The sequence below is a fragment of the Camarhynchus parvulus genome, chromosome 3 (genome assembly GCF_901933205.1).
Source record: "Camarhynchus parvulus chromosome 3, STF_HiC, whole genome shotgun sequence".
Taxonomy (NCBI): domain Eukaryota; kingdom Metazoa; phylum Chordata; class Aves; order Passeriformes; family Thraupidae; genus Camarhynchus; species Camarhynchus parvulus.
Window position 1 is genome coordinate 29,729,220 of NC_044573.1, and position 22,792 is coordinate 29,752,011.

Consider the following 22,792-nt stretch of genomic DNA (forward strand, 5'->3'; position numbering starts at 1 on the left):
GTCTTGCCTTTATGATCAGAAATATAGACTTGGGTTTTTTTCAGTCAAAGAAAACTAAATATGTTTCATTTTATTTTCAGGTAAGATTTGCAGAAATGTTGAAGTTACTTCAGCTCAAAAAATTACTTGAATTGTAAGAGCAGATTGATAACCAAGTATATAGATATATGCAGTAATATCCATTGTATCAATATTTTTTCTTTAGTAAATATGTTAAATATATAAAATGCTATATAACTGGCAAATGCCACAAATGTTAGGACTGGTCTGTAAAGAACAGAGCATGGTCATTTCATACAGTGTGTAATTACATACAGTACTGGCACACTAATTTTTTTTACTGAAAAATACTGGAACACAGTATGATCTAAAAAGCCATACTCCTAGTGTTTAAAAATAGTGGAATGTAGAATAGAAAAGACATCATCATTCAGTGGCTCATGTGCTGAATGAAGGCCCTCACTTAAAATTGTTGGGTAAATTTTCAGTGTGGTGGTGGTAGAGATTTCTTAATGAAGAGGGAAAAACTGAACCAGTCACTACCAGGAATATGTGAAGAGCTATTTTTTGGGTTAGTTTCTGTAATTTAAAAAAAAAGGCTGAAATTGAAAACCTGGGGATGGTTGCCATGAAAACAAACAACTTGTTTTCACTTCAGGTAATTTTAACAGTGACAACAAATAGAGTAGATAGATTTGGATCTTAACCAAAATTAACAGATGCTGGTGAAGCGGAGATGGTACAGTTTTTCTGGTTTACTGTCGTAGTGAAACGGTGAAGATACTCCTATTGGATGCAAAGGATTTCTTTTTTATCTGTCTGTCCTTCCTCTTAGCATTACACTGATAGTTTTAGTCTGCCTCTGAATGCCTTCTGTTGCTGATTTACAGGCTCCCCAAGGGAAAGGAATGATCAAACTGAAGCACTGTGCTTGGGTTTGACTCACCATCAGGTTTAGGCAGACAGTTATAATGCCTACATTTGGCAATTTTTATTAACCAGACTAGAGCATACAGGGATAGAAACAGCAGTACCCTCATCTCTTTGTTCCCTATATGGTTTTGAATGCTATGCTCCTCTCTCATTTGGGTGAAACAAAACAAATCTTTTGCTAATGTGGTCCAGCTTTGCAGCTATATTTATCTCAGCCAAATACTTTTTTTTTATGAATATTTGACATCCCAGCCTGAAATTAACTAATCCTGTGTTGGTATAAAAATTGTCTTCACTTAGACTTGGGTCTTTGTTTAAGGAAAATAAGAAGTAGGTACGTCCTTCCATGGGATTGTGGTTGCCCACTTGACTGCAATATACATACTGGAGATGGAGTGCAGTATAAGTGAATGATGAGGCCTTGAAATCCTGAGGTTACCCTTCCTGGCATTAGTTCTGTGTTAAATATATTGCTGTAGACTGAAGAAAAATAACTCGCTTTCCAATGTAGAAAATCAAAGTGGATGTAGTGAAAACATGGGAGAATTTCACAGGGGCCGACAATTGAAAAGACAGAATACTTCAATGAGAAAATTCGCATTACTAGTAATATTTCCTATTCATTTTCCTGTCTTCAAAGATGTGTGGGTAAGAGTTCTTTTTGTGGATAAGACTTTTTGCCTTCACTGTTTGCTGACTGACTTTATGGCTACCTGTTCTTGCAGTGGAGTTAGACTTTTGTGGAAGTCATTAGCCTGCTCTCTTGCAAGTGTTCTGTGAGGTCTCCAAATAATTTTTTGCTCAATTGCTGGCACAAAGGGGAGGATGAACTGTCTGCCAAACACAGACCTTGACAGACACCTTTGATAATCGGGAAGCAAAAGAAAAAACTATGATTAAAAAATTAAATTATGTTTAAAGAGCATGTATTGGTTTTGGCAGACTACTGAGGCATGAACTTCCCCTTTAAACTCTCAGTGTGCTGCTTTAGGTTGTTTTAATGGCATTTTTAATGTAGTATTTTGTGTAAATTAATAATTCAGTGCTCAAAGGCAGGAAGTGACAGGCTACTCCTAACCTTTTCTTCTCCCAGTTTTAAAAGGCTGAAGAAAAAACTGGATGTCTGTTATCTTCACAGAGGAAGCTTGTGTACCTTCCCTAAGTGAGAGCCAATTTATGCATACTGGTTGTGTAATTGACAATTTTCACATGCTCTGTGGAGGCTATTTTTTTTTCTTTTCCACAATAAGCTGTTTTTCTCTGCACAGTATGACAGTAATGAAAAACAGTCATGTTCCCTTCTATTTTTAAAAACATTTATGATAAGTGGACTTGAGCGTGTTAGTGTTGAACAACAGAGACTTGCACTTGTTAGGAGAATTTGCTGACAGTCTGAAAGTCAAATGAAAAACAAAAGATACCAAAGGCCAGTAGGAGAACCAGACCTCAGAGTTAATGACACTTCTGATAAAATAAACCCTGCAAAGACAAATACTAAGCAGGCTATCACGGTGCTCATCAACTCAGTATTGGTCTTCAAAGTTCTCTTCTTTGTAGTTATTGTGAAATGGATCTAATCTCTTGGCAGCAGGCATAGTATGTTCTGTCTAATACTGTGATGGAATTTGAGAGACAATGAATATTGGTTTTAGATGGACAGTTCTAAAGCAGTTTGTATCAACTGTCTGTATGGCTGGTTGGGATTTTCTCATGGCAGGCATTACTTGATTTCCAGGAGGTTTGTAACATACTGCATTATATGTATATTTTAATTCTTTGTTATTCAGAATGTTCTGCTGTTATAAATGTGTAAAAGCTTAGAAACTTAATTTTACGTTTCCATTGCTTATTGAGTTTTTATTGTATAATAGCTATTTCAATTCTCAGTTCAGTTCTGAATTTTTTTTTCTGTAGTTCATATATAAATCTAATCAATAGTTTCACATGAAACAGCTTTTGGAGTGTGGATGCAAAATTTATTATCAAAATTTACTAACTGTCTTCTCATTATTTTTTTTCAGAATAATTTTCAACTTTGAGATTTTTGCTCTTGTCCAGTGTTTCATATTTCTTCCTCATGACATATTATGTGCATTTCAAGTTTTCATTCACTACTGTATTTTATTTGATGATAATTCACAGGTAAAGAACACCTAGAAAGATCTAGATCATGCGCTTAACAGTCCTAAACCACTTTCCTGATGTACAGAAAAGTGTTTTCCATGTTGTCTGAGAATTTCTAGTGAGAAAATACTTCTGTTCTAAACCATAATAGTAGCAAACTCAAGTTGGAATTTTTTTCCTGAGTATACTTTTGTGAAACCAGGTTAATACCTATCATGATATGATTATTACTTCTGCTATGGAGATAATATTTGAAGTGTATGAATATCTTTCCTGCACAAGGGTGCATTATGTACTTATATTTGTAGTTTCTTATATTTAACCACAAACACAGCAGTTTTTTATTCCTGTCCTCTTCTAGTTCCTGCACTTCACTGTATGATCCCATTTCTAGAATTCCCTTGCATCATTTTCATCCATCATTATTCTCCTTAACTACTTCCACAGAACTGTTTTCTTGCATAATAAAACAGCTGAAAAGTTTCTCAGCTCTCTTTCCCACTGCCTGTATGCCTGCATCACATCTCTTCTGTTGTTTCCCATCAGTTTTGCATGCATCTATTGTCCTGTCATACCTAGAATGAGAAAACATTTTTCCTAATTTCTGTGTAGTCCTTAATTCTGTCTCATGCCTGAGCTCCCAAGTGGCCAGGTGGAACAGGATAAAAGGACCTGTTCTTGTACCTCTGATGTCAAGCAGATTTTTTTGGACCATACTTCATAATTTACATGAAGGTAATTTCACGGCAGAACTCTTCTTGTACCTCTTCTTCTGTCAAATAGAGTATATTTCAAATATGATTCATCCTATTTATTTCACATGAAGCAAGTTTCACAGCAGCTCTGTGAAATCCAGATGCCTGCTCCGGGGTTGCCGAATTCACTGTGGCCACATTCATACAATACAGAATGAAATATATTCAGGCAAGATGTCTGGGAAATCGCTACACTGTGAAGCTCAATTTCAAGTCTCACTTCACAAAAATAAACTAAGAGTTCTCATTAGTCTGTTCATTATCCTGGTAATAATGCCTACTGGATCAAGTCAGACAGATATAAAGGGTCATTTTGTGTAATTATTGAGCTTTTAAGCCCTGCACGATAGAGGCATTGAAGTACATATTTTTGCCTGTGTTTATATGCTCACATTTTCTAAAGATTCTAATAGGGCAAAAGAAGAAAGACTCCAGCTTCAGAGTGCTGTCTTATTAAGCCCAAAGAATTAAGATTTCACAGAGAGAAACCAGAGTTTCCATTTCAGAGCATTAGGAGCCTCTCAGCAGTGTAGAATTTCTGCATCTAACATTTCACTTGCTAGCTTCTATTTTAGATGATTCTTGCTTGATTGAAGAAGTGTCTGGCTTCTTTAAAGTTACATTTCTTAACAGCAGTTCAGGATCACAAGGTTTTCAAATTGTTAATTTGTCTTTTCTATTTTTCCACTTCTACCTTCAGTTCCTTGTGTTTGCTTTTCAGCCACAAATATACATGGGTCTTTTGAGCAAGCCTTCACAGAGTAACAAGGAGCTGCACACTGCAGTGTCCTATTCTGCCTTAAATGTTTTTCCATGTTCTTGTTCACTACAGCTCTGCATGTACCACATTCATTAAAGTTTTGCTTTGTGACTGCCATGGTCTCGGCTCCTCTTCACGCACATTGCTGTGAGGAGAGTTGTGAAAACACCACAGTAAATCTGACATCAGTTTGGATGTTAGCTCAGTTCTGCCTCAGAGAAAATAAGCAATACCAAATAATACTCACAATATCACTACCCGTTTCTTTGAGGTATTGAGTTTTTCCCCCATGCCAGCAAAGACATGAATGTCTCTTTGGAGACCAGGAAAAATGGGTAAATTCAGAATAGATATATGTATTGCTATTGCCATCTAGAAAAAATACTTTAAGAAGAAAAGGCAATTCAGTATATATAAAATATTTGTAGTATAGTCTTCTATTCAAAATTAAAGATCAAAACAGTAATTTACTTTCAAGAATTATTCTTATTCTCTTGTGGCAGTACTTTGGCTTGCCTTCACAGTCTTAAATTCTCTCTCTTGAAGATGTCTGTGGGTGCATGCATATACCCATATGCATGTAGGCATGCATACACCCTCTCAGCACTTGTATGAATAAGTATTACGACAAAAAAGTTATTCAAGTTGTACATGTCTCCTGTGAAACTGGCCCATTTTTCTGCCTGAGATAAGAAAGGAATGCCCAATACCTGAACTGTTGCTTTGTGGCTATGTTTGTTTACTTTGAAATTCATTGTTGCTTAAGATAATAAATGAATGAATAAGAGATACCCAAATGACTTAGAATGTAAGGTTGTTGTTGGTTTTGTCTGTAGCCTTTTCTTACAGGCAAAATAATTAAATACTACAGCAGCTGTTGACACCTTCTTGTACTGTCAGGAGGCCAGTCAGGTGTTACCGTATCAATTCAAGAGGTTTGCCCTAATTTGGTTGTTGATATTCAGGATCTAATTTCATCAAAACTCTGAAAAGTACCCATTTGTTTATGCTGGCCTAAACAGGTATGATCTTTAGGGTTACAAATGTTTTGCATTGAGATTCATGCAGTATTAAGCCATTGATTTATTCACAGTAATGTTTTTACCAAGACGGATTATAACCATGAAACACAAAGTCAAAGAATTACTATGTCTTTAGGTTCATCCTTTGAGGTCTTCTGCACTGTGTGGCATGTGGTCTGTTTTTTTTTTTGAATAATGTTTTGTCAGTTTGTTTCACATACTTAAAGAGATGATGCTTCCATTTTGCTCTTTGCTTTTCTGTTACAGTAAATTGCCACAGTAAGAATTTTTTATTTCTCAATAACAGTACAGATTTTCATCATATTACCTAATTTCATTCCATTATTTTTCTTCTGTAACTGTAAACAAATTTTTAATGGATTTCATATATTTCATGTACATATTTATGAAATTATTCTACCTTTTTCCGAATACCTTGGTTGCTTTGCAGAAAAGTCTTGCCTGACTTTGTTTTGTGCTCTTTCATCATGAATCATGTTTCCTTTCTTTTGAAAATTGTATTTGTGAAATTTTACCCAGTTCTTTCTCTATAAGTTTTGAAGGCAGAGAGTTCCCAACTAAATACTAAAATTCAGTTTACCAGACACTATTTTGAGGTGTTTTCATTTCTTCTGTTCAAAAAGTAACAGAAAAAAAAGTTATATATGGTACTTTTGTCTGTCTTGGCTCACTTCACTCTCATGTCTAAAATTACTGCAGTCCTGGATTCAGGTTCAGGGTTTTTAGTGGGTGAGTTTCAGTCTGAGGTCACAAGGCTTTCCTTTCTGACACTGAGGTTAATAGATAATTCAGTGTGGTAGTAGAAAGGGTAACAGTTTTCCTCCCTTCCATTACCAAACCTCACTATGCTTGTATTGCTGTTGGGAGGAGGCACATGCTGATTTACTTTTTTCACTGTTTTATTCTTCTTAGAGGCTGTGGTTCAATTTACTGCATTCCTTGGAGGTTTGACATGTCAATTAGATGTTATCGACTGTAATAGAAGAGCGGTTGCTGTAAATGTGAAGTTTTTACGAGTGGGCTGTGAAATTACACCCAGGGGAATGTAAGAGACAAGTGCGATAAATAGCATTAGTGTACACACTACAAAGAAACTGATTAATAGGGAGCGTGTTTCTGCCTCATATCTCTAAAAGAATTGCTTATATATTTGTTTTTAATCAACTTTTCCGTTGGTATGAAAAGTTACATAATAAAAGTAGCCCACAATCTGTTGTAGATTTATGGGGACAAGAAGTCTTCAAAGTTGAAAGTATCCCCTTAATTGTATTATTGGGTTTGTTATTGCATTGGTTGGCTTTTTATCTTTGCTACCAGTGTGAACATCAGGAGCGATAACTATTGGTAACAAGTAAACACAGAAAACCCAATTCAACCTCGGGGATTATGCAGACTTGTCATGTGCATGTGTGCTCTGATGTACACAGAAGGAAGATGAGCTCTCAAGTTACTCCAGTTCACAGCCTTTGTCTGCTGTCAGCTTCATCTGCCACAGCCAATCCCCAAGGATGTGTGTGTAGGTACTACGTGCACAGTTCTTGCTGCAACATAGAAATTTGACTTGTGGCATTCTGCCAGTTTCCAGCCAATTGCTAATAATTTAATTTTATGTAAAATTTTAAAATATAAGCTATATTTTGGGGAATAAAGAAAGATGACTTATTGAAACTGAAAAAGGTGTAAGCAAGCTAAATTTTATGAGCTTATGCAGTACAGAAATGCCAGCAGTTGTCTACATTGGTATGTGGAAATATTTGAAAATTGATTGCGTCGTTTAGATAGAAAGATAATTATTACATTCAGTTTTCCAATTGTTCAATTTGATTATATTTTTACATTTTCTTCTTGTAATACTTTTTCTAAAAAAGTAAAAATGTCAGCACTGAGGCTTTGAAAGCAGGTGTTACTTTATGGAGTCTTTAAAGTGAGAAGTTTTACACAGATGTCAGAAAGCCAGTATAGACTTTATGAAATCTATTATATGTTGCATTTTTTTTCTAGTAGGTCTGTTTTGTCAAGCCCACATTTGGTTTCTACAGCAAATCCTATGCAATGCAGCATTTATAGCAGTTGAGTTAAAGCATTCTTGTAGAGGACAGATATTTTGTTTGGGTTGTGCAAGAGACAAAATCATAGAAATTATCCTACAAATAGCTACACATTTAGTTCAGATGCTTTCAGAATTATGCAATCCTTATGGGAAGTACATTAACAATAAAAACGTTTGAGGGAGAGTTTCCCAAAAGATGTTCATGCATGTTTTTACTTGTCAATATATCAAGCTATACTGCAAGAGGTGACTTTCCGTATTTATTATTATTCTCACATTTATTCTTGACTCTTGTATGATTTATACAAACTATTTTTATTACCTCTGTTAGTACTTAAAGTCCTTTTTGGCTGTTTGGTGTTTTTTGGGGTTTTTTTGCCAAGATGCTTAATTAGGTCAGTTTTGCCTCCATCTCTGAGAGGAACGGATAAAAAGTTGTTACTTCCAGCTTGGACCTTCCTTGCTTCCTTAGGAGCCTCATGTTTCATAGGCCACCTGTTGAGAAACATGGGTCATGGTGACAGCATGAGATGGAAACTCAGTTTCAGTTGAGGTAGACCAGTAATAGAATTTATCTTAATTGGCTTCAATTCATAAACCAAAACATTGATGAGCTTTGATTCCTAACAATATTTTCTTTCTCATGCTTTATCTTCCCCCCACAGTAGTTTGGGAGGCTGGATGGCAAGGGGCTGGCTGAGCCAGCTACTCAGTTTGACTTCTTTAAGGGTCTGTCTTTGTGAGTTCCTATGTTAAAGTATAGCTGTAACAGGAGAGGGAGTATTCCCTTCATTGTTTAGTACTGTTATGGTGGAAAACATGGGTTTTATAGGCAATTTATAAGGTAGCTGTAGACCTTTTTATAACAAAGAGTATCTGTATAACAATTACTTTTATAGCATTTATCGTGTGTGCTTCTGTGTTTATTTTATAGGTACTCCATAAGAAAGGTTAGTATGGTATTCATTAACAAAGCAGGGGGTGTAACATATCATGCAGAACATACTGTGGCACTCCTTCAGTAAGCTTGCTTAGCTGTGCACACAATTTTTCTTGGCAGCGTCACATGCTGGCTACAATCTGCCTTCTCTATATCAGTACAGTTATCAGACTAATATATAGAAAAAGGACACAACTCTTCTTTCATTGTCCTTTTACCTGCTTTTACAAATTCCATTTGAAAAATACATTGCTACAGTTTAAAAAGTTAACATCCAAATAAGCTAAGAAGTGTTTCATCACTTACTGTAGAATAAGGCATATGTAGACAAATATTAGAAAGTAAAATTGAGGTCAAATTTGCTTCACAGTCTGCTTTGCCTTTTTTTTTTCTTTTTTTCTTGTATTGAGGAACAGAAATATGGAAGTTGTATGTCATCTTAGAAAGTGAGGAGACATGATGTGCACATTGAAAATGTACATGCTTAGCCTAAAGTAAGCCTTGATAGGAATATGATATGGTTATTACAGCTTGATGAATGTTAGTTACATGTAACAGCTTTCTCTTTTGTCTGACATCTTTGGCCTGAACTGGGTTTCAGCTCTCATCAGTGCTGCTCTGGTAAGCCCACAGTGTGGTAGTATTGTGTAGTGCCACTGGCTCATTAGAAAACCTCAATAAAATATAAGCTGCTCCTTCTTTTTTAATTTGTTCTTTCTGGAAGAGGAGGAAATAATGGGGAAGAATCACTATTTATGTCCTATTATGTGTAATAAATCTTTAGAAACATAGCAGCTTTTCTTAGAAATAACTAGGAAAATGTTCCAAATCCTAAAAAAAACCCCATTATGTTCTTTAGGAGGTGAATTGCTATTTTGGAGCTATAGATAGTTTAGGTATAGAAAGGTATTAATTTGGTTTACCTAGAATTTCTTGCATTCTTCTTGCAACAGCCTAATAAGGAAAAGGAGAAGAAGAAATATGAAAGTGGGATGATTTCTAGTGATCTTTTTCCTTTCTCTGAATAGAGTGTGGTGAAGAGATTGTGTGATGCACAAAGCCATCAGGTTTTCAGCTGTTGCTGTTGGAGAGGTGAAAATTCTTGGCCCAAGAGTCTGTTTATATGTTTAAACAGAGAAAGTGATTTTCATTGCAAGGAGCTCTAAGTGAGACAGGCAGAGTCAGAGAATAAGAGAGCAAAAGATAATTATCTAAATTATGTTCAGGCTATTATAGAAGATGAATATAGTTAAAATGTAATTAAATATGACAGGCTCACAGGATGCAAGCATGGCTTTGGAATGCTAATCATCAATTACTGCATCTCCTTAGGGGAGTCAGGCAGAAAAAGAGTTAGATGTCGTGTGGCTGAGGTGAGATGTAGAGTGTTAAACGCTGTAGGACTGTAATGAAGCTAATTTCTTTTCTAAAATGGAGCTGCTAGCCAAACAACTTGTAGTGCTGCATTTCAGCTTGAGGATCCTGGTATAAATCTGAGTAGGCTGCTAGTCCTGGGTCTTCTCTTCGAGATGGAAACCTCAGCTTGACGCAGTGATTATTTCAGTTGTGAAAGTGATGACCAGAACTGCTGCAGACTGAGCCAGCAAATCTAAAACAAATCAGCCAGCACGACAGGTGTCAAAGCTTAAAAAATATCAACACTGCCTGAATATTTAATAAAGCTAAACCCTGAAAACTATATTTGTTATAGGGTCACTAATAAGCTGTACAGAGACACAAAAAGTCCAAAAGACAGCAGTGTTATTTTATGAGAGAAGTAAATTCTGATAGCTTCTTTATGACTGTGTCCCAGGTAAAGACAGTTGAAGTATTGCCACCAGTTTGAAAAATTTGTTTGTTTGGCATATGGGCAGTAAAGGTGAAGAAATGCCATCCATTACACAGGACTGTCTAATCCCAGGCTGAAAATGAAGTGCTTTTGATCTGCCTTAATGCTGCTGTTTCTGTTACAGAGTGACTTATGTGTGAATCAATGTGAAAGCAATGTATAAAGTTTGGAGGAAATTTTTGTAGAGACCATCAAAAGTGATTTTGAGAATAGAAAGACAAACTTGTGCGAGGAAAATGTAAAGTAAGCACATAGGCGTGGCAGGACTAAATAAATGACATGGCTACAAAAACATGGCTACAAAAATTCTATTTGCAAAATAGAATTTCTACAGAGAAACTGATATTATTAAAATAGTACCAGCAGAGATAACTTGTAGTAAAAAAGGAAGGTTTAAAAAAAAACTTGAGGATTACCCGTGATGTCTTTAATTGAGGAACACCACTGGAAAGTTGTTATGGCTCTATACATTAATAGAATTCTAAGTGAATTTGTTATATCAGCAAAAAATGCAAAAAAGAGGTCAGATATGCCTGGATAATGTTCTGTAAGAAATCTCTTTTCTCATAGGGGTATAGTTACATGCATAAATTATCTCTTTGCTGCATAATAATGTGTATACTGTAGAGGTATTGCCTTGCATATATAGACATTCTCAAATGTACTGTTGCAGTCAAATCCATGCATCTTTCTAGTGAAGGTTTGCCTTGCTTATTTCAAAAATTATTCTTCCCAATCCACTTGGCTTGTTTTCTATTTGGCTTTTCTCCTTTTTGCTAAGAAAATAAAATGAGACCCCATATTTTCTCACTATGCAATTAATTATTAATTCTCTAGTGGCAGTATTACTGCATTTTAATAACTTACTTACAAATTGTATGTAATTTTTACTTTTCTTTTTCCAATGAGAAAGGAGTAAAATGGACACATACCAAAATAGTAAATATTCTTAGGACTGAATTTGCTGAAAATGCTATCTAAAACACCCTCAAGAAATGTTTTTATTCTTTTCCATTATATTTTAATATTATTAAAGGGGTAATTATAATCAAATCCTAATACTGCCGTTGTAGCAGAAAGTAAGGACTTGCAGTGTGATGGGAAGTGAACAAGCATAGGAACTTCCTGGAGGAGTTGATCTGGATGTCATCAAAACAATCTTCAGAGATCTTTTTCTCAGCCTCTCTTACTATCTGTTGTGCTCTTCAGATGTATTCCCAAATAGACGCATCAGCTTCCCTGGTACCACATCATGGCACAGGCAATGGCATTTATTGCCACGCGTGGAAATTCTGCACTGAGCTCTTGCAGTGTATATCTGACCAGTGCTCAGAAATAGTAGAAATAAATACAGACCCACTTCTATTCTATTTTGTGGTCTCTAATTAACATATTTTCTTATCACAGAACACAAACTCTACATTAGTGTCTAGGGAGGCACAGGCTCTTCTTAATAGCTTCTTTAGGATTTTAAACTCTTTTATTTAGTGCAGCTTTAAAATACTGTCCAAATCACTAGAAAGCAAACTGGTTTTTACATCATCATTCTCCTTGAATCAAGTTTTTGTGTGTAAATGTCAAGGCGTATGCATAATGCAAACTATGGCAATGCTTTGTTATGAGAAGCAGTGCTGTGATCATCTCTCTGTCCCAGCCTCTCATCTTTGGGACATTGTACTTCAAGATAAGTTCTGTTTGACCATGGAGATTGACTGACTGTACTAGAGTAATGTTAGAAGGGATATCAAGAAGAATAATTCTCCTGTTTGGGGGGAAATGTTTAAATCATAACAATCTTTCAGGTCTTGAAACAATCAACAAAATAGTCTATTCCCATTTTATATTTTATCTGGAGCATGAAGAAACAACCTGAGCTTTAAAATAGAGGTATAGCCACATAAGGCATATAAATAAACCATACCATTAGGTAGATAACTGCCTACCTCTGGAGCCTGCCACAAACCACACCTGTCTGTTACCATGAATGACTCTAATTACGCCCATTACCTCATGCAGTAAGACCAGTAAACTATTTGAAATTGGGACTTGATTGGATTTGTAATCTTCTTTAAGCAAATATAACTGGACAGCAGTGATAAAAGTAATAACCAACTAAATTAAGCTGAGAAATGCTATGTTTGTGACAAAAGGGGTTTTCCCAACAAGAGAAAAATCAAATGTCAGACAAGTAGTCAGCAATTAAGCTGTTCATACCACCGGGCTTTGGGATTGTCTGCTGGCAGTGAGTGATGTTCTATTCCAGTTTTACTTAGGTCCCCATTTTCTTACATGAACACTTCTGAAGGTATTCAGAACCCATTCTGGAAAACTATCCAGCTTTTTTCCATAGTAAATTAATCAGGTTAGACCTAACTTCATTTTATTTCTGAGGCCTTCTGTGATAGAGTCTAATTTGGCTGAGAAGTTAAATTCTGGAATTTTTTTAATGTTTTATGAATATAAAATAATTTAAATTTTAATGTGTTCATGTACTAAACTAGTGGAAAACTGGTGCCCAACTGAATCCTCTATTTCCTGGTATTCTTTTTATTTGTTCTGTTGTACTGTGAGAACAAAGTTATGGTGTCCTTTTCCTGCTGTGTATTAGGCTGCTTGAGGTGTTGCACCTCACTCAGATCAGATGAATATGAGTGAGGAACAAAGATTATAGTGGTCCCAATGTACCTCTAGTGTTCTCAGTCTAGCCTGAAAAAATTACACACCAGCTCTGGATGAGCTGTCTGTTCTCCTCACTGCCGCTGTGTCAGGATGTGGAAATGCTCACACCCTGAACTGCAAATGGTGCTTTGTGACATTCGTAGCTTCCTGGAAGGACCTTGGTCCGCACAAAGGAAGCTTGGCTCCTCTTGCTCTACTGCTCCACTTAGAGTGTGAAAAGTTGAAGTTTAGAGGTTTTAGGTGGTTTGATTTGGGTTTTTTTTTCTCCTACAGTTGCAATTTTCTTGAACCAAACTGATGATTCCTCATGAGGAGTTGATAGGAGGATGCACTTTTATTTATCTGACCTTTTTTTTAATCTAATACGGTCAATATTAGTCAAAGATTTTCAGCTTTTATCCAGGCCTTTTTTCTTTGACTATTTTTTAAATTTTCAGCTTCAATAGTATAATTGTTGTCCCTGCATACAAATTATAGTGGTATAAGCTATGTATGAAATTGCATAAGGAGAGTCAAGACACTTAAAAATGAGGAAGTAGTGCTGGAAATTCAGGCAATGAAGAATGTTTCTCCATTTGTCCTGTGAAGTGATAATAGTACATACTGTCGCTTGAATGCACTCTGTATGTTTTATTGGAGGCTTTTGTGATTGTGTTCAATATTTGTGTGTCTTTCTGAATTTTCTTTGTAGATCCTGGCAAACAATCACTTTTGATAAACAGCCTGCATCTTTTATCAGAATAGTTGGAACTCGTAACACAGCTAATGAGGTAAGGAACTTCTAAAAAACCCTATATTCTTCAAGAATATACTACAACACAGTTTTTCGTATCTTGCAGTGAACTTGATAAGGCCTTCTCAAATGTACATACTTCATCTTTTTGCTCTGGCACTCTAGCAAAACACTTGAATGGTGTTATTACCTGTTCCTCGTTTTGACCTTTCCACACTGCCATCAAACGCTCCTATTGGGTTTGGTTTTAAATTAATCCTTATTTTGATGAACAATTAAAATACCAATTTAGTGCACTAGAGAAAGGTGTATCGTCTCTGATGTACTTGGGTTTTATCACCCGTATATTATCTTTTTAATTAACAAAACATAATAAAAATCTCATTATTCATAAGAAAATCTTATTTGAATAAGAGTCCCTTAAAATTAATTTTCATACCTGGTAAATCGATTGACTAATAGTGGCCAAACCTGAAGATTTTTTTCATTTTATACAGACAAAAATATTTTTCTGTATAAAAGGAAAGTGCAATATCATCCCATCTTTGTTTACTTGTGCTTCTCTCTTTTGTAGTCATTGTGCATTGTCTCAGATTAAGTCCAAATTTTACTCTTTACTTCAGTGAAACAATTTACAGTATATGAATTTAAGAGTTTATGCATGTCTTTGTGAGATTGGGACATTATAAGAGGCACCAAAGGCCACTGTTTGTGTGTTGAGACCTGCCTGTCTGTGTCCCACGTGTAGCTCACCACCAGACATGGTACTTTGATGATGTATACTGAGCTTGAGGTAGCACTACTACATTTGGGTTAATTAGAATTTGTCAGCTCCAGAGGTGAGGTTTTCTGATTGTATTTAGCTTTTGGGGTTGCTGGTTCCTAAGCACTGGGAGCATTGTCCAATGGCATTGTCTGTTCCCTGTTGTAGTGCAACTCCTGCAAACAAAAGCAGCACCAGATATCAACATCTCAGCCAACAGCTGGAAAGCAGCTGACCAAGTATCAGAACTGGGAATACAAATTTTTATTTTGTGTTTCTGAGCGGTGTCTCCCACCACATACAGTTCAGCCTCAATGAGTCCTTAGAATTAGTGTCAGAAGCTGCCTATGGGCAGTACATGTGTGAAGAAGGCTTCTTCCATTACTGACCCATATTGACAGTCTTGTTTCCTCTCATGCCAGTGTTTGTAAATTCCCAACTCTTTGTTAAAAAAGAACGAGGTGCATTGCATAAACGTAGCAATGCATGAAACATTACTTTCAACTTTGAGTTCTTGAAGGTAGCTTAAGCCCTAAAGAGCAAGGGCCTTTTAGCTATAAGTCTAATTTCAAATTGGTTACTATTTCCAAGGAATTTAATATCCTGTATAATTATTTATATAGAGCACTGCATAACTGTAGTGAAGATGAGTATAGATAGAGGTTACAGCTATTCATGTAGTGTCTCAGTTGAATTATAAACACATGCTGTTCTCCTTTATCTTTCCCTCTTTTGTCTGTAAAATCTGTATCCAGCACTAATTTGGTTTTTATTTTTTAAATTATTTCTTCTAACACCTATAGAGGAGGAACATTGTGAGTGTGCACATATTACTAAATTACTTTTAAATATATATATATATATATATATTAAACAGAGGGTCTGTAATGTTTTGTCATAGATTTTAATTTTCCAAAGAAAGCAGCAAGATATTTTTCATATTTACAAATTAAATAGGAACAGTGTAACCAAAGTCTTGGTTTTTTCTATAGTCTCAGTAGTCTCTTCAGTAAGAATACAAGCAGGGTCCAGAATTACTTGCCCACAGCTGCTTGTACAGTATGTCAAACCATTTTGATTTTAAATAAAATATACAGCATATTCAGCATTCTGAATCATATTCTTATCAAGGAGCGTTACTGTAATAGGTACAAAACACTTCTTACTTGTTCTACCAACAAATACCTTTGAACTTTGAAACACAGTCTGTACATCCCAAAGGGAAGAGTTGATTTTTGGAATTTAAAAGAAATCCCATAAAATTTGTCCATTTTGTGAATTCTTTAATCTTTTAAACTCATCTTTTTCTCACAATGTTTTCCAAGTTTTGAAAGATATGTTCACAAATTTTTTGACCTGGAGTTTGAATAGCTTTTGGTATATTAGAATATGATAGAAGTGTAACTTTCTGTTTTCTTGAGCTTACACACTTCCTACTTTTGTAGAGAAAAGATTTTTCTTTGTCATTATTTGTCAGCTAGGTCACCTGATACTTTATGTGAGTTTTCTCTTGTTATTCCTCTCCAGTATCACTGACCTGGAAAGGACACATAGCTGCTGATGTGAGAGCTTTATCTTACAAATTACTGCACCAGTGTATTTGTACTTGGCCTTCCTGCTTTGTGTGCCCGACCTCTCTTAAAATATCCATGAGAAGTAGAACATGATGTGGGTCACAGGATGATCCTGAGCTGTCATTTTTTCTTTTGAGAGAAGCACATGCAAGATTGTTTGTTTTAGTGATACTGTTCTGAAATGCTTAATTCTGATGCCAGATGAAGCAGCTGGGCTCAATTGTGCTTCTCAGGCTTAGGCTTTTCCCACACACTGTATTCCTTATATGCTGAGGTGGCAGAGTAACTGAGAATAATGTTTCAAATTCACAGGCTTGTCAATATGCCACATGTTTTCACCATTAAGAATTTGATATGAAAGAATCAGTGAAAATGAAAGTTATAATTTAAGAATTGTGTACTTCTGACTTTCTAGACTAGTATTAGCTAAATTGCAGGGCTATCTACACTATGTTTAAAAAAGCTGTATCACCATGTAAAGTGAGGTTTTAAATGAGAAATGCTATTATTGTGGAATACAGTAGAAATAAAGAATCTTCTGGCTTAGAGACCTCCATCACATTCTGTGCTTCCCTTCAAGCAAAGCAGCATCTTACAGAGCTACACGGATGAGAGAATGTTCTTTTCTGCAAGGCCTTATCCTGAAAAGTGCAGCTGGAAAAATTACAATAGCTGTTACTTGAAAAACACAGGAGTGGGATGAGTACAAAAGGGACTTCTCTAGAAGTGTAGATAAATACAAAAATTGGCTTCTCAAGAACTGTAACAGATGGAGAGAATGCATGCCAATATAGGAATTAGTTCAGCTTTAGGAAAAAACAGAAGAAATGCAGAGGAAAACCATTTTGTGCACATGTGTCTGTGTATGGGTGCCTGTGCAGATTTGTAATCTGTTCATATATATGTATATATAAAGACATAGCAATACATCTTTATGTGAGCATGAGTGTCTATATATAGAAATATAAGCATGTATTGCAATGTATCTGCATAAAAAATTTACACTGAGGGGCACAAGAAAATATAATGGGCATTAAAAAAAAAGGCAGTGACTGAAGATTTCTTAAATTAATTTTATGTATGCTGTCAGAATTTGAATTAGCTAGCTACATCCTCAGAAATGACCTGGGGCTACTGCAGACATGTCAGTGCAGATGTCTGCTCAATGTTCACTTGAGCAGGGATGGTCAAAAAGAATAATAGGATTTTAGGTTATATTGGAGAAAAGATAGAAAGTATAGTATTCTGTAGTCTTGTTTGAATATGTAGTATATCCATGTCTTGTTTATGATATTTGATGTTGGCCCTATTAATTTGAAAGGGTCTGGGAAAGGGCAGTTAAGATTATAAGAGATTACTTTTGTTTGTAAGAAGAGCTTTAAAGACAAGAATAATAGAAGATGTCATAAAAGTATACAAAGTTAAGACAATAAGTTTGAAATTCAAGATTAAATAATCATCGAGCTTTAGCTTTTAAACTATAATGCATGGGAAAATAGACAATTTAAAGCAGTGTAAAAAATACTTAAGTTTAGTATGTGGCAAAGTTGTGCAATTCATAGCAATGCGAAATCATATGAAAAGAGGTTTTTCAACAATTTTAAAGAGTTCCTCCCCCTTCTCCTCCCAGGCTCTTCAAGAACAAGTAGAAGTAAGTAAAGTAGAAAATAAATTGGAAAAATGCTTAAGCACATGATCCTCTTACTCTAAGATACAGTCACCTGTACACTGGTCCCAGGTATTGTTTGAATCATCAGAAAATGATCATAATTCAAAAGGAATATTTCATCTGATGAAGCAGCAGCCACCTTGGACACTGAATGCCTTTCTACATACTCCAGGACATATCTGTAGAGCTGCCATTGTTATTACAGCAGAGGGCAATCTTGAAATAGAATCATGTTGGTAACGATTTAAATTTCATTTCTAGTGTGCATGAACATTCAGCCTCTTGAGGAAGTGATTAGATAATAAAATGTGTTTAAGACTACTAATATAATTGTTGTTATTATCCAATAGCATGTAGTAAGTATTTCTGGTAGTTGGCAAGGAAAAAAAACCCATTTACAAATACCCCTATCTGTTTTGGAGCCATCTTTCTGATTTTTAGTGCTATATTTAAAGGTTGGTATAATTTGAAGGCCTTCTCTTGCTCCAGTGTTGTCCCTGCCTAACGTTTATTGCCCATGAGTAAATGTTTTTGACCTCATGGTGAAACATTCTATTTTGACTTTGTCACTGATCTGGCCTGCAGACTTCCATATAGACTTCCATGTAGACTTCATCTTACTTTGATTATGCTTTTGCCATTAAATTGTTTTGCTTTATCGTAATTTTTTGTTCTCTCCAGGTGTTTCATTGTGTGCATTTTGAGTGCCCAGCACAAAACAGTACCCACAAGGACGAGAGTAGTAAGGAAGTAGCAACAGCAGAGGTGGGGACTGGTGGACAGTAGTTTGTTTCTTGCCCTGTTGGAGCTACAAGCACCTGCTTCCCTGCATTCCCCTCCTGGATCCAGCTCGCATCCTCATGTTCACCAACCGTAAAGGAGGTTGAAAGGGAGCTTTTGCAGCCCTACTGACATTCTATGAAATTATTCAGAACCTTCTTGTGCTGGCACCTTTTCTTTCTTTGTGAATGAAGGGGACCATGTCTGAAAGCTGGAAGTATTGAAATGGAAAAGGCTTTCTCCCAAGGACATGAAGAGACTGTTGCACTGTCCTCGATATGTTCAAATCAGGCTGGTCTCCAAGAGGGAAGAAAATAGGTCTTCAATCTTCATCAAGTACCCCATTAACACCCTACCTCTCTAATCTAACCAAGGCAAGGAAAACAGAAGGGAATAAAAGGCAGAGCTACAGTGGAAATCTAAAATTACTCAAGCAGAATGGAAAGCATATGAAATAAGTATTTGTTCCCTAGAGGCTTTTATTAGCAAAAAATGTTTATGGAACACATCAGTCCAGAATATATTTTATTTTTAAAGTGATTCTTCATCCATATTCCTTTGTAACTAGTAATCTGTTTTCTAAATAATTTTGATTCTGTATTCCACTTAGTTTCTTATTTTTGACTATAGCAAATGCTGTACAGTAGATTAAGGAAGTATCAGACATGTTTACCTGCTGAGATGCAAATTCTCTCATTCATCAGTGGGATGATAAGAAAAGCATTCATGATATCAACAAACTAATTAATGTATCTATATTAATCTTGACCTCAGTTGACTTTTCAAAGTACAAAATTGTCTCTTCCTAAATTCAAAAGGAAGTTTCTAAATCAGACACCCATCTTGAAGAAAACTATTTTTTCACTCCTGAAGATGATTATTTAAATTCTGCCTGACTAAGACAACTTGCAACAGAACATCAAAAATGTTTGGTTTAGAAAAGTGGAACTCCATCTGCTCACTGACAAGCAGTTGTTCAAATACCAAAAGACAAATTTGCAGATAATTTACATTTTTCCAAGAAGAGTTGTTTTACAGTCTGGAGCTAAAAATTCAAAGGCTGTGTAGGCATTAACATTTCTCATGATCTTCATAAAACGTGATGCTTTTGCACTGTGTTGTAAAAGATCTGGTTCTTACTTTACAGTCACAGAATTCGTTATCTATCCGTATCTGTCTGGATTACATTGCCTGCTGCTTTGTTTATTCTGTTCTCACACTGATGATGATGTAATCTCTTACTCTCCAGATCTGCATGACTTTTAGGAAGAGCTCCATGCCAGCCTTTCCGTATGGGATAAAGAGATTTTGTATTAAGACAAATGCCGGTGTAATTGGCAAAATTGATTAGGATGCTTGCTCCTCCTCACAAAGTATATTATATTGGAAATGTCAGCTAACCAGTTTTATGAATTCGGAATTTCCTGTGGTGATAAATAACCTTGCCAGAAGAAAACAAAGCTAGTGCAGGATAAATACGGTTTTCTATTACATAACCATAGTGATAAAATGAGTTATATCAACATAGCAAATTGTATCTTAATTTATCACACTGCTTAATTTGAAATAATTTCCCTGTTGGGTACTAGTCATGCTAAACCCAAGAAGAAATATAATCAGTGGTAGCAATGAATCAGAGGATGTTTCAAATAAGAAAAGCATCCCTTTTCTTTCAAATAAAATTGATTAGGCTTTATCAATAATAATATAGTATTTTTCATTGCCAAATTACAGTTTAGTTCTGACATTTGCATGCAGTTCCCTCCCTTCCCACTGCTGTGTTCTGACTTATGAATGTCTGCTGGTGAAGATGGATGCCCACTGTGCTGTATAAAGCTTCTAATTCATGTGCCACAGCTGCCTTGGACAGTGCAGAGTTCTGAGGCAGGACGCTGCGTGTGCCAGCCATCTCCCAGTCTGCAGGGCTGATTACCTTATGGCTTAACAGCCTTTGGAGCATGGAAGAATTGAAACCAGCTGCTGAGGGCACCATTCCCATGTTCATGTACAAGTCCAAAATGTTGGAATTTTTTTCCCTTTAGGAGCAGAAAACTTTTTCAGTTGCAGTCCATGCTGGAACTACTGAGATACCTGGAGCATATCTTGCTTTTGGTAGATAAGTCCTTGCATGGCAGTGGTGGTATTTCTTTGCAGTTCCGTCAAACCAGTCTGCTTTTCTCAGACTGTGGGTAAGCAAAGGACATTACTTCCTAGCTGTTATTATTTAGTAGCCAACATTGTAGAGAATGTTAAAAAAGCTAAAAAAAGGTTGTGCCATCTGTTCTGAGCCTAGGCTCTCAGAGAAAGAATGGAATTTTTCCATTTATAATCTTTGATGTGCACAGTTAATTTTTATCATACAAATAAGTCTTGTAGGCTATAACCTATGGAACATCTGTTTGATCTTGTCCTGTAACTCATTGTGGAAAAGAAATGTCTACTCCCCATGACATACACTCTCTGCCAAGAATCTGGATGAACGTATCTGAAATCCCCAAAGCAAAAACTCTTGAAGTCCTACAGACCCTTCAGTTTCCCACCCCCATAAATCAATAAAAAGAAAAACTAACTTTGCATTATCCCTTCATGCAGGTGGATAGCAATTTTTAGTAGTAGACTTCTTCTCAGTCACAGTTGGCTTTTCTTGGAGTCTTTATTTTATTTAGAGTTGCTCTGAGAACCTGGCATCAAGATGAGCCCAGTAAGCTCCCAGGCTTTTAAGGCAAGCCATGCCACAAGCCCTTCACACTTTCAACCTTTACCCTCTTTATTTAAAGCTAAAATGTTTACAGAGAGCTGAACTCCATTGGATCTTCCAATGCTGCCCCCCAGCAAACACCCCTAATTATCTGTATTGCCTAGAAGAGGTCTCTCATCTTAAACATTTTGTTAGCAATGTATTAGTAGTGACAAAGGAGGATACAACACAGAACTGATTTGTTGTTTTGTGTGAATGTTCTCATTCTTTCTAATTATTGTCTGTGTTTATTGACTCCTAAGTTCACATGTACTTCCTGTATATTCCTCTAAAGTTTTTTTTTCCTTTTCTTTTTTATCTTTGCTTTTTCTTTTAGGAAAAGTAACTTGTACTGTTATGGCATAGTATCAAGGTTTACCAAAGTGATGAAATGCTGTAATTATTCAGAACTGTGTAATCAGTCTTATTCTATTTAGAACAAGGTTAGAGCAGAACGGACTAGGTACTCATTGCTTTCTTATCAGAATCTATAAAATAGACCTGTTGTTTAGAGTTCTGCGTAATGGAAATAACTATACTGACAATAGTGAGCCATTGATTCTATTTGGTACTTCAGCATCTTTAAATTCCCCAAGCCTTCTTTTCTCAATTTTACTTCCATAGGTTGAATTCAGGCTTAGACTTAACTCATGTGGAGCTCAGCAAAGGCCTTTCTAAAATCTTTTTATTTAGTTAACTTTTTCCGAATGAAAATAAAAGGGTTTTTATTCACAGAATGTAGGGTAAAATTATTATCTGAGGAAATTATTTTTTGAAGTGAGCAAACATTGTGCAGCTTGCAATTTTTCAAGATACTTTTCAAGCCATTTCCAATCAGCTTTAAAACAAGTTCAAATGACTCTTAAATGGAATTACAATGAGAGAAGTTAATGCAAGTCTAATGTAAAAGACAATACAGAGAAGAAATTGCTAATTTTGTTAGAGTAAGAACTCTTCTTCATTGCAGTTTGTTTCCTTCAGAGCTTCATTTCTTTCTTCTTTTCTCCATGAAAATAAGTTATTCATTATGACAACTCATGTAAGAGCTCAGTGCTTCTCAGCATTGCTGAAAAATTCAGTTTAATGCATCTTCATCTTTACTAATGACAACATTAGAGAGTTTTCAGTTGAGTACCTGACTTGATGAGAGTTAGTTTCCATAAAAGAAAGCAAAAGAAGTCTGTAATTGTTTCAGTCTAATTAAATTTTCATTACAAAAATTAGATGACAAAGTTATTGCCTTTCTTGTCTGATTGTTGTGTCATCGTAGTTCTGGTTATAAAGTGACGCCCACTCAGAGACGCTTAGTAAGGGGTTTAGAACTTAGATTTCACAAGCTATAGATTGCATTTATCTATGAAGATATTAATTGGCTTATATTTTGACAGGTGTTAGTCTACTAC

The 22,792-nt window shown here is 35.8% G+C and overlaps 1 protein-coding gene across 3 annotated transcripts in view; it reads left to right on the forward strand.

Moving 5' to 3' along the window:
• The window catches only part of BTBD9 (BTB domain containing 9), a 105,905-nt gene extending 86,656 nt beyond the window's left edge, over positions 1–19,249 (forward strand). For 2 of the 3 annotated variants that reach the window (XM_030946345.1, XM_030946346.1), the window contains exons 11-13: positions 13,825–13,903; positions 17,834–17,854; positions 18,554–19,249. In XM_030946345.1, coding sequence (XP_030802205.1) covers positions 13,825–13,903; positions 17,834–17,854; positions 18,554–18,658 — 205 coding nt within the window. In that variant the 3' untranslated portion in view covers positions 18,659–19,249. The remainder of the gene's footprint in view (positions 1–13,824; positions 13,904–17,833; positions 17,855–18,553) is intronic. The other variant, XM_030946347.1, reaches the window with a different exon arrangement.
• Positions 19,250–22,792: the final 3,543 nt, after the last annotated feature.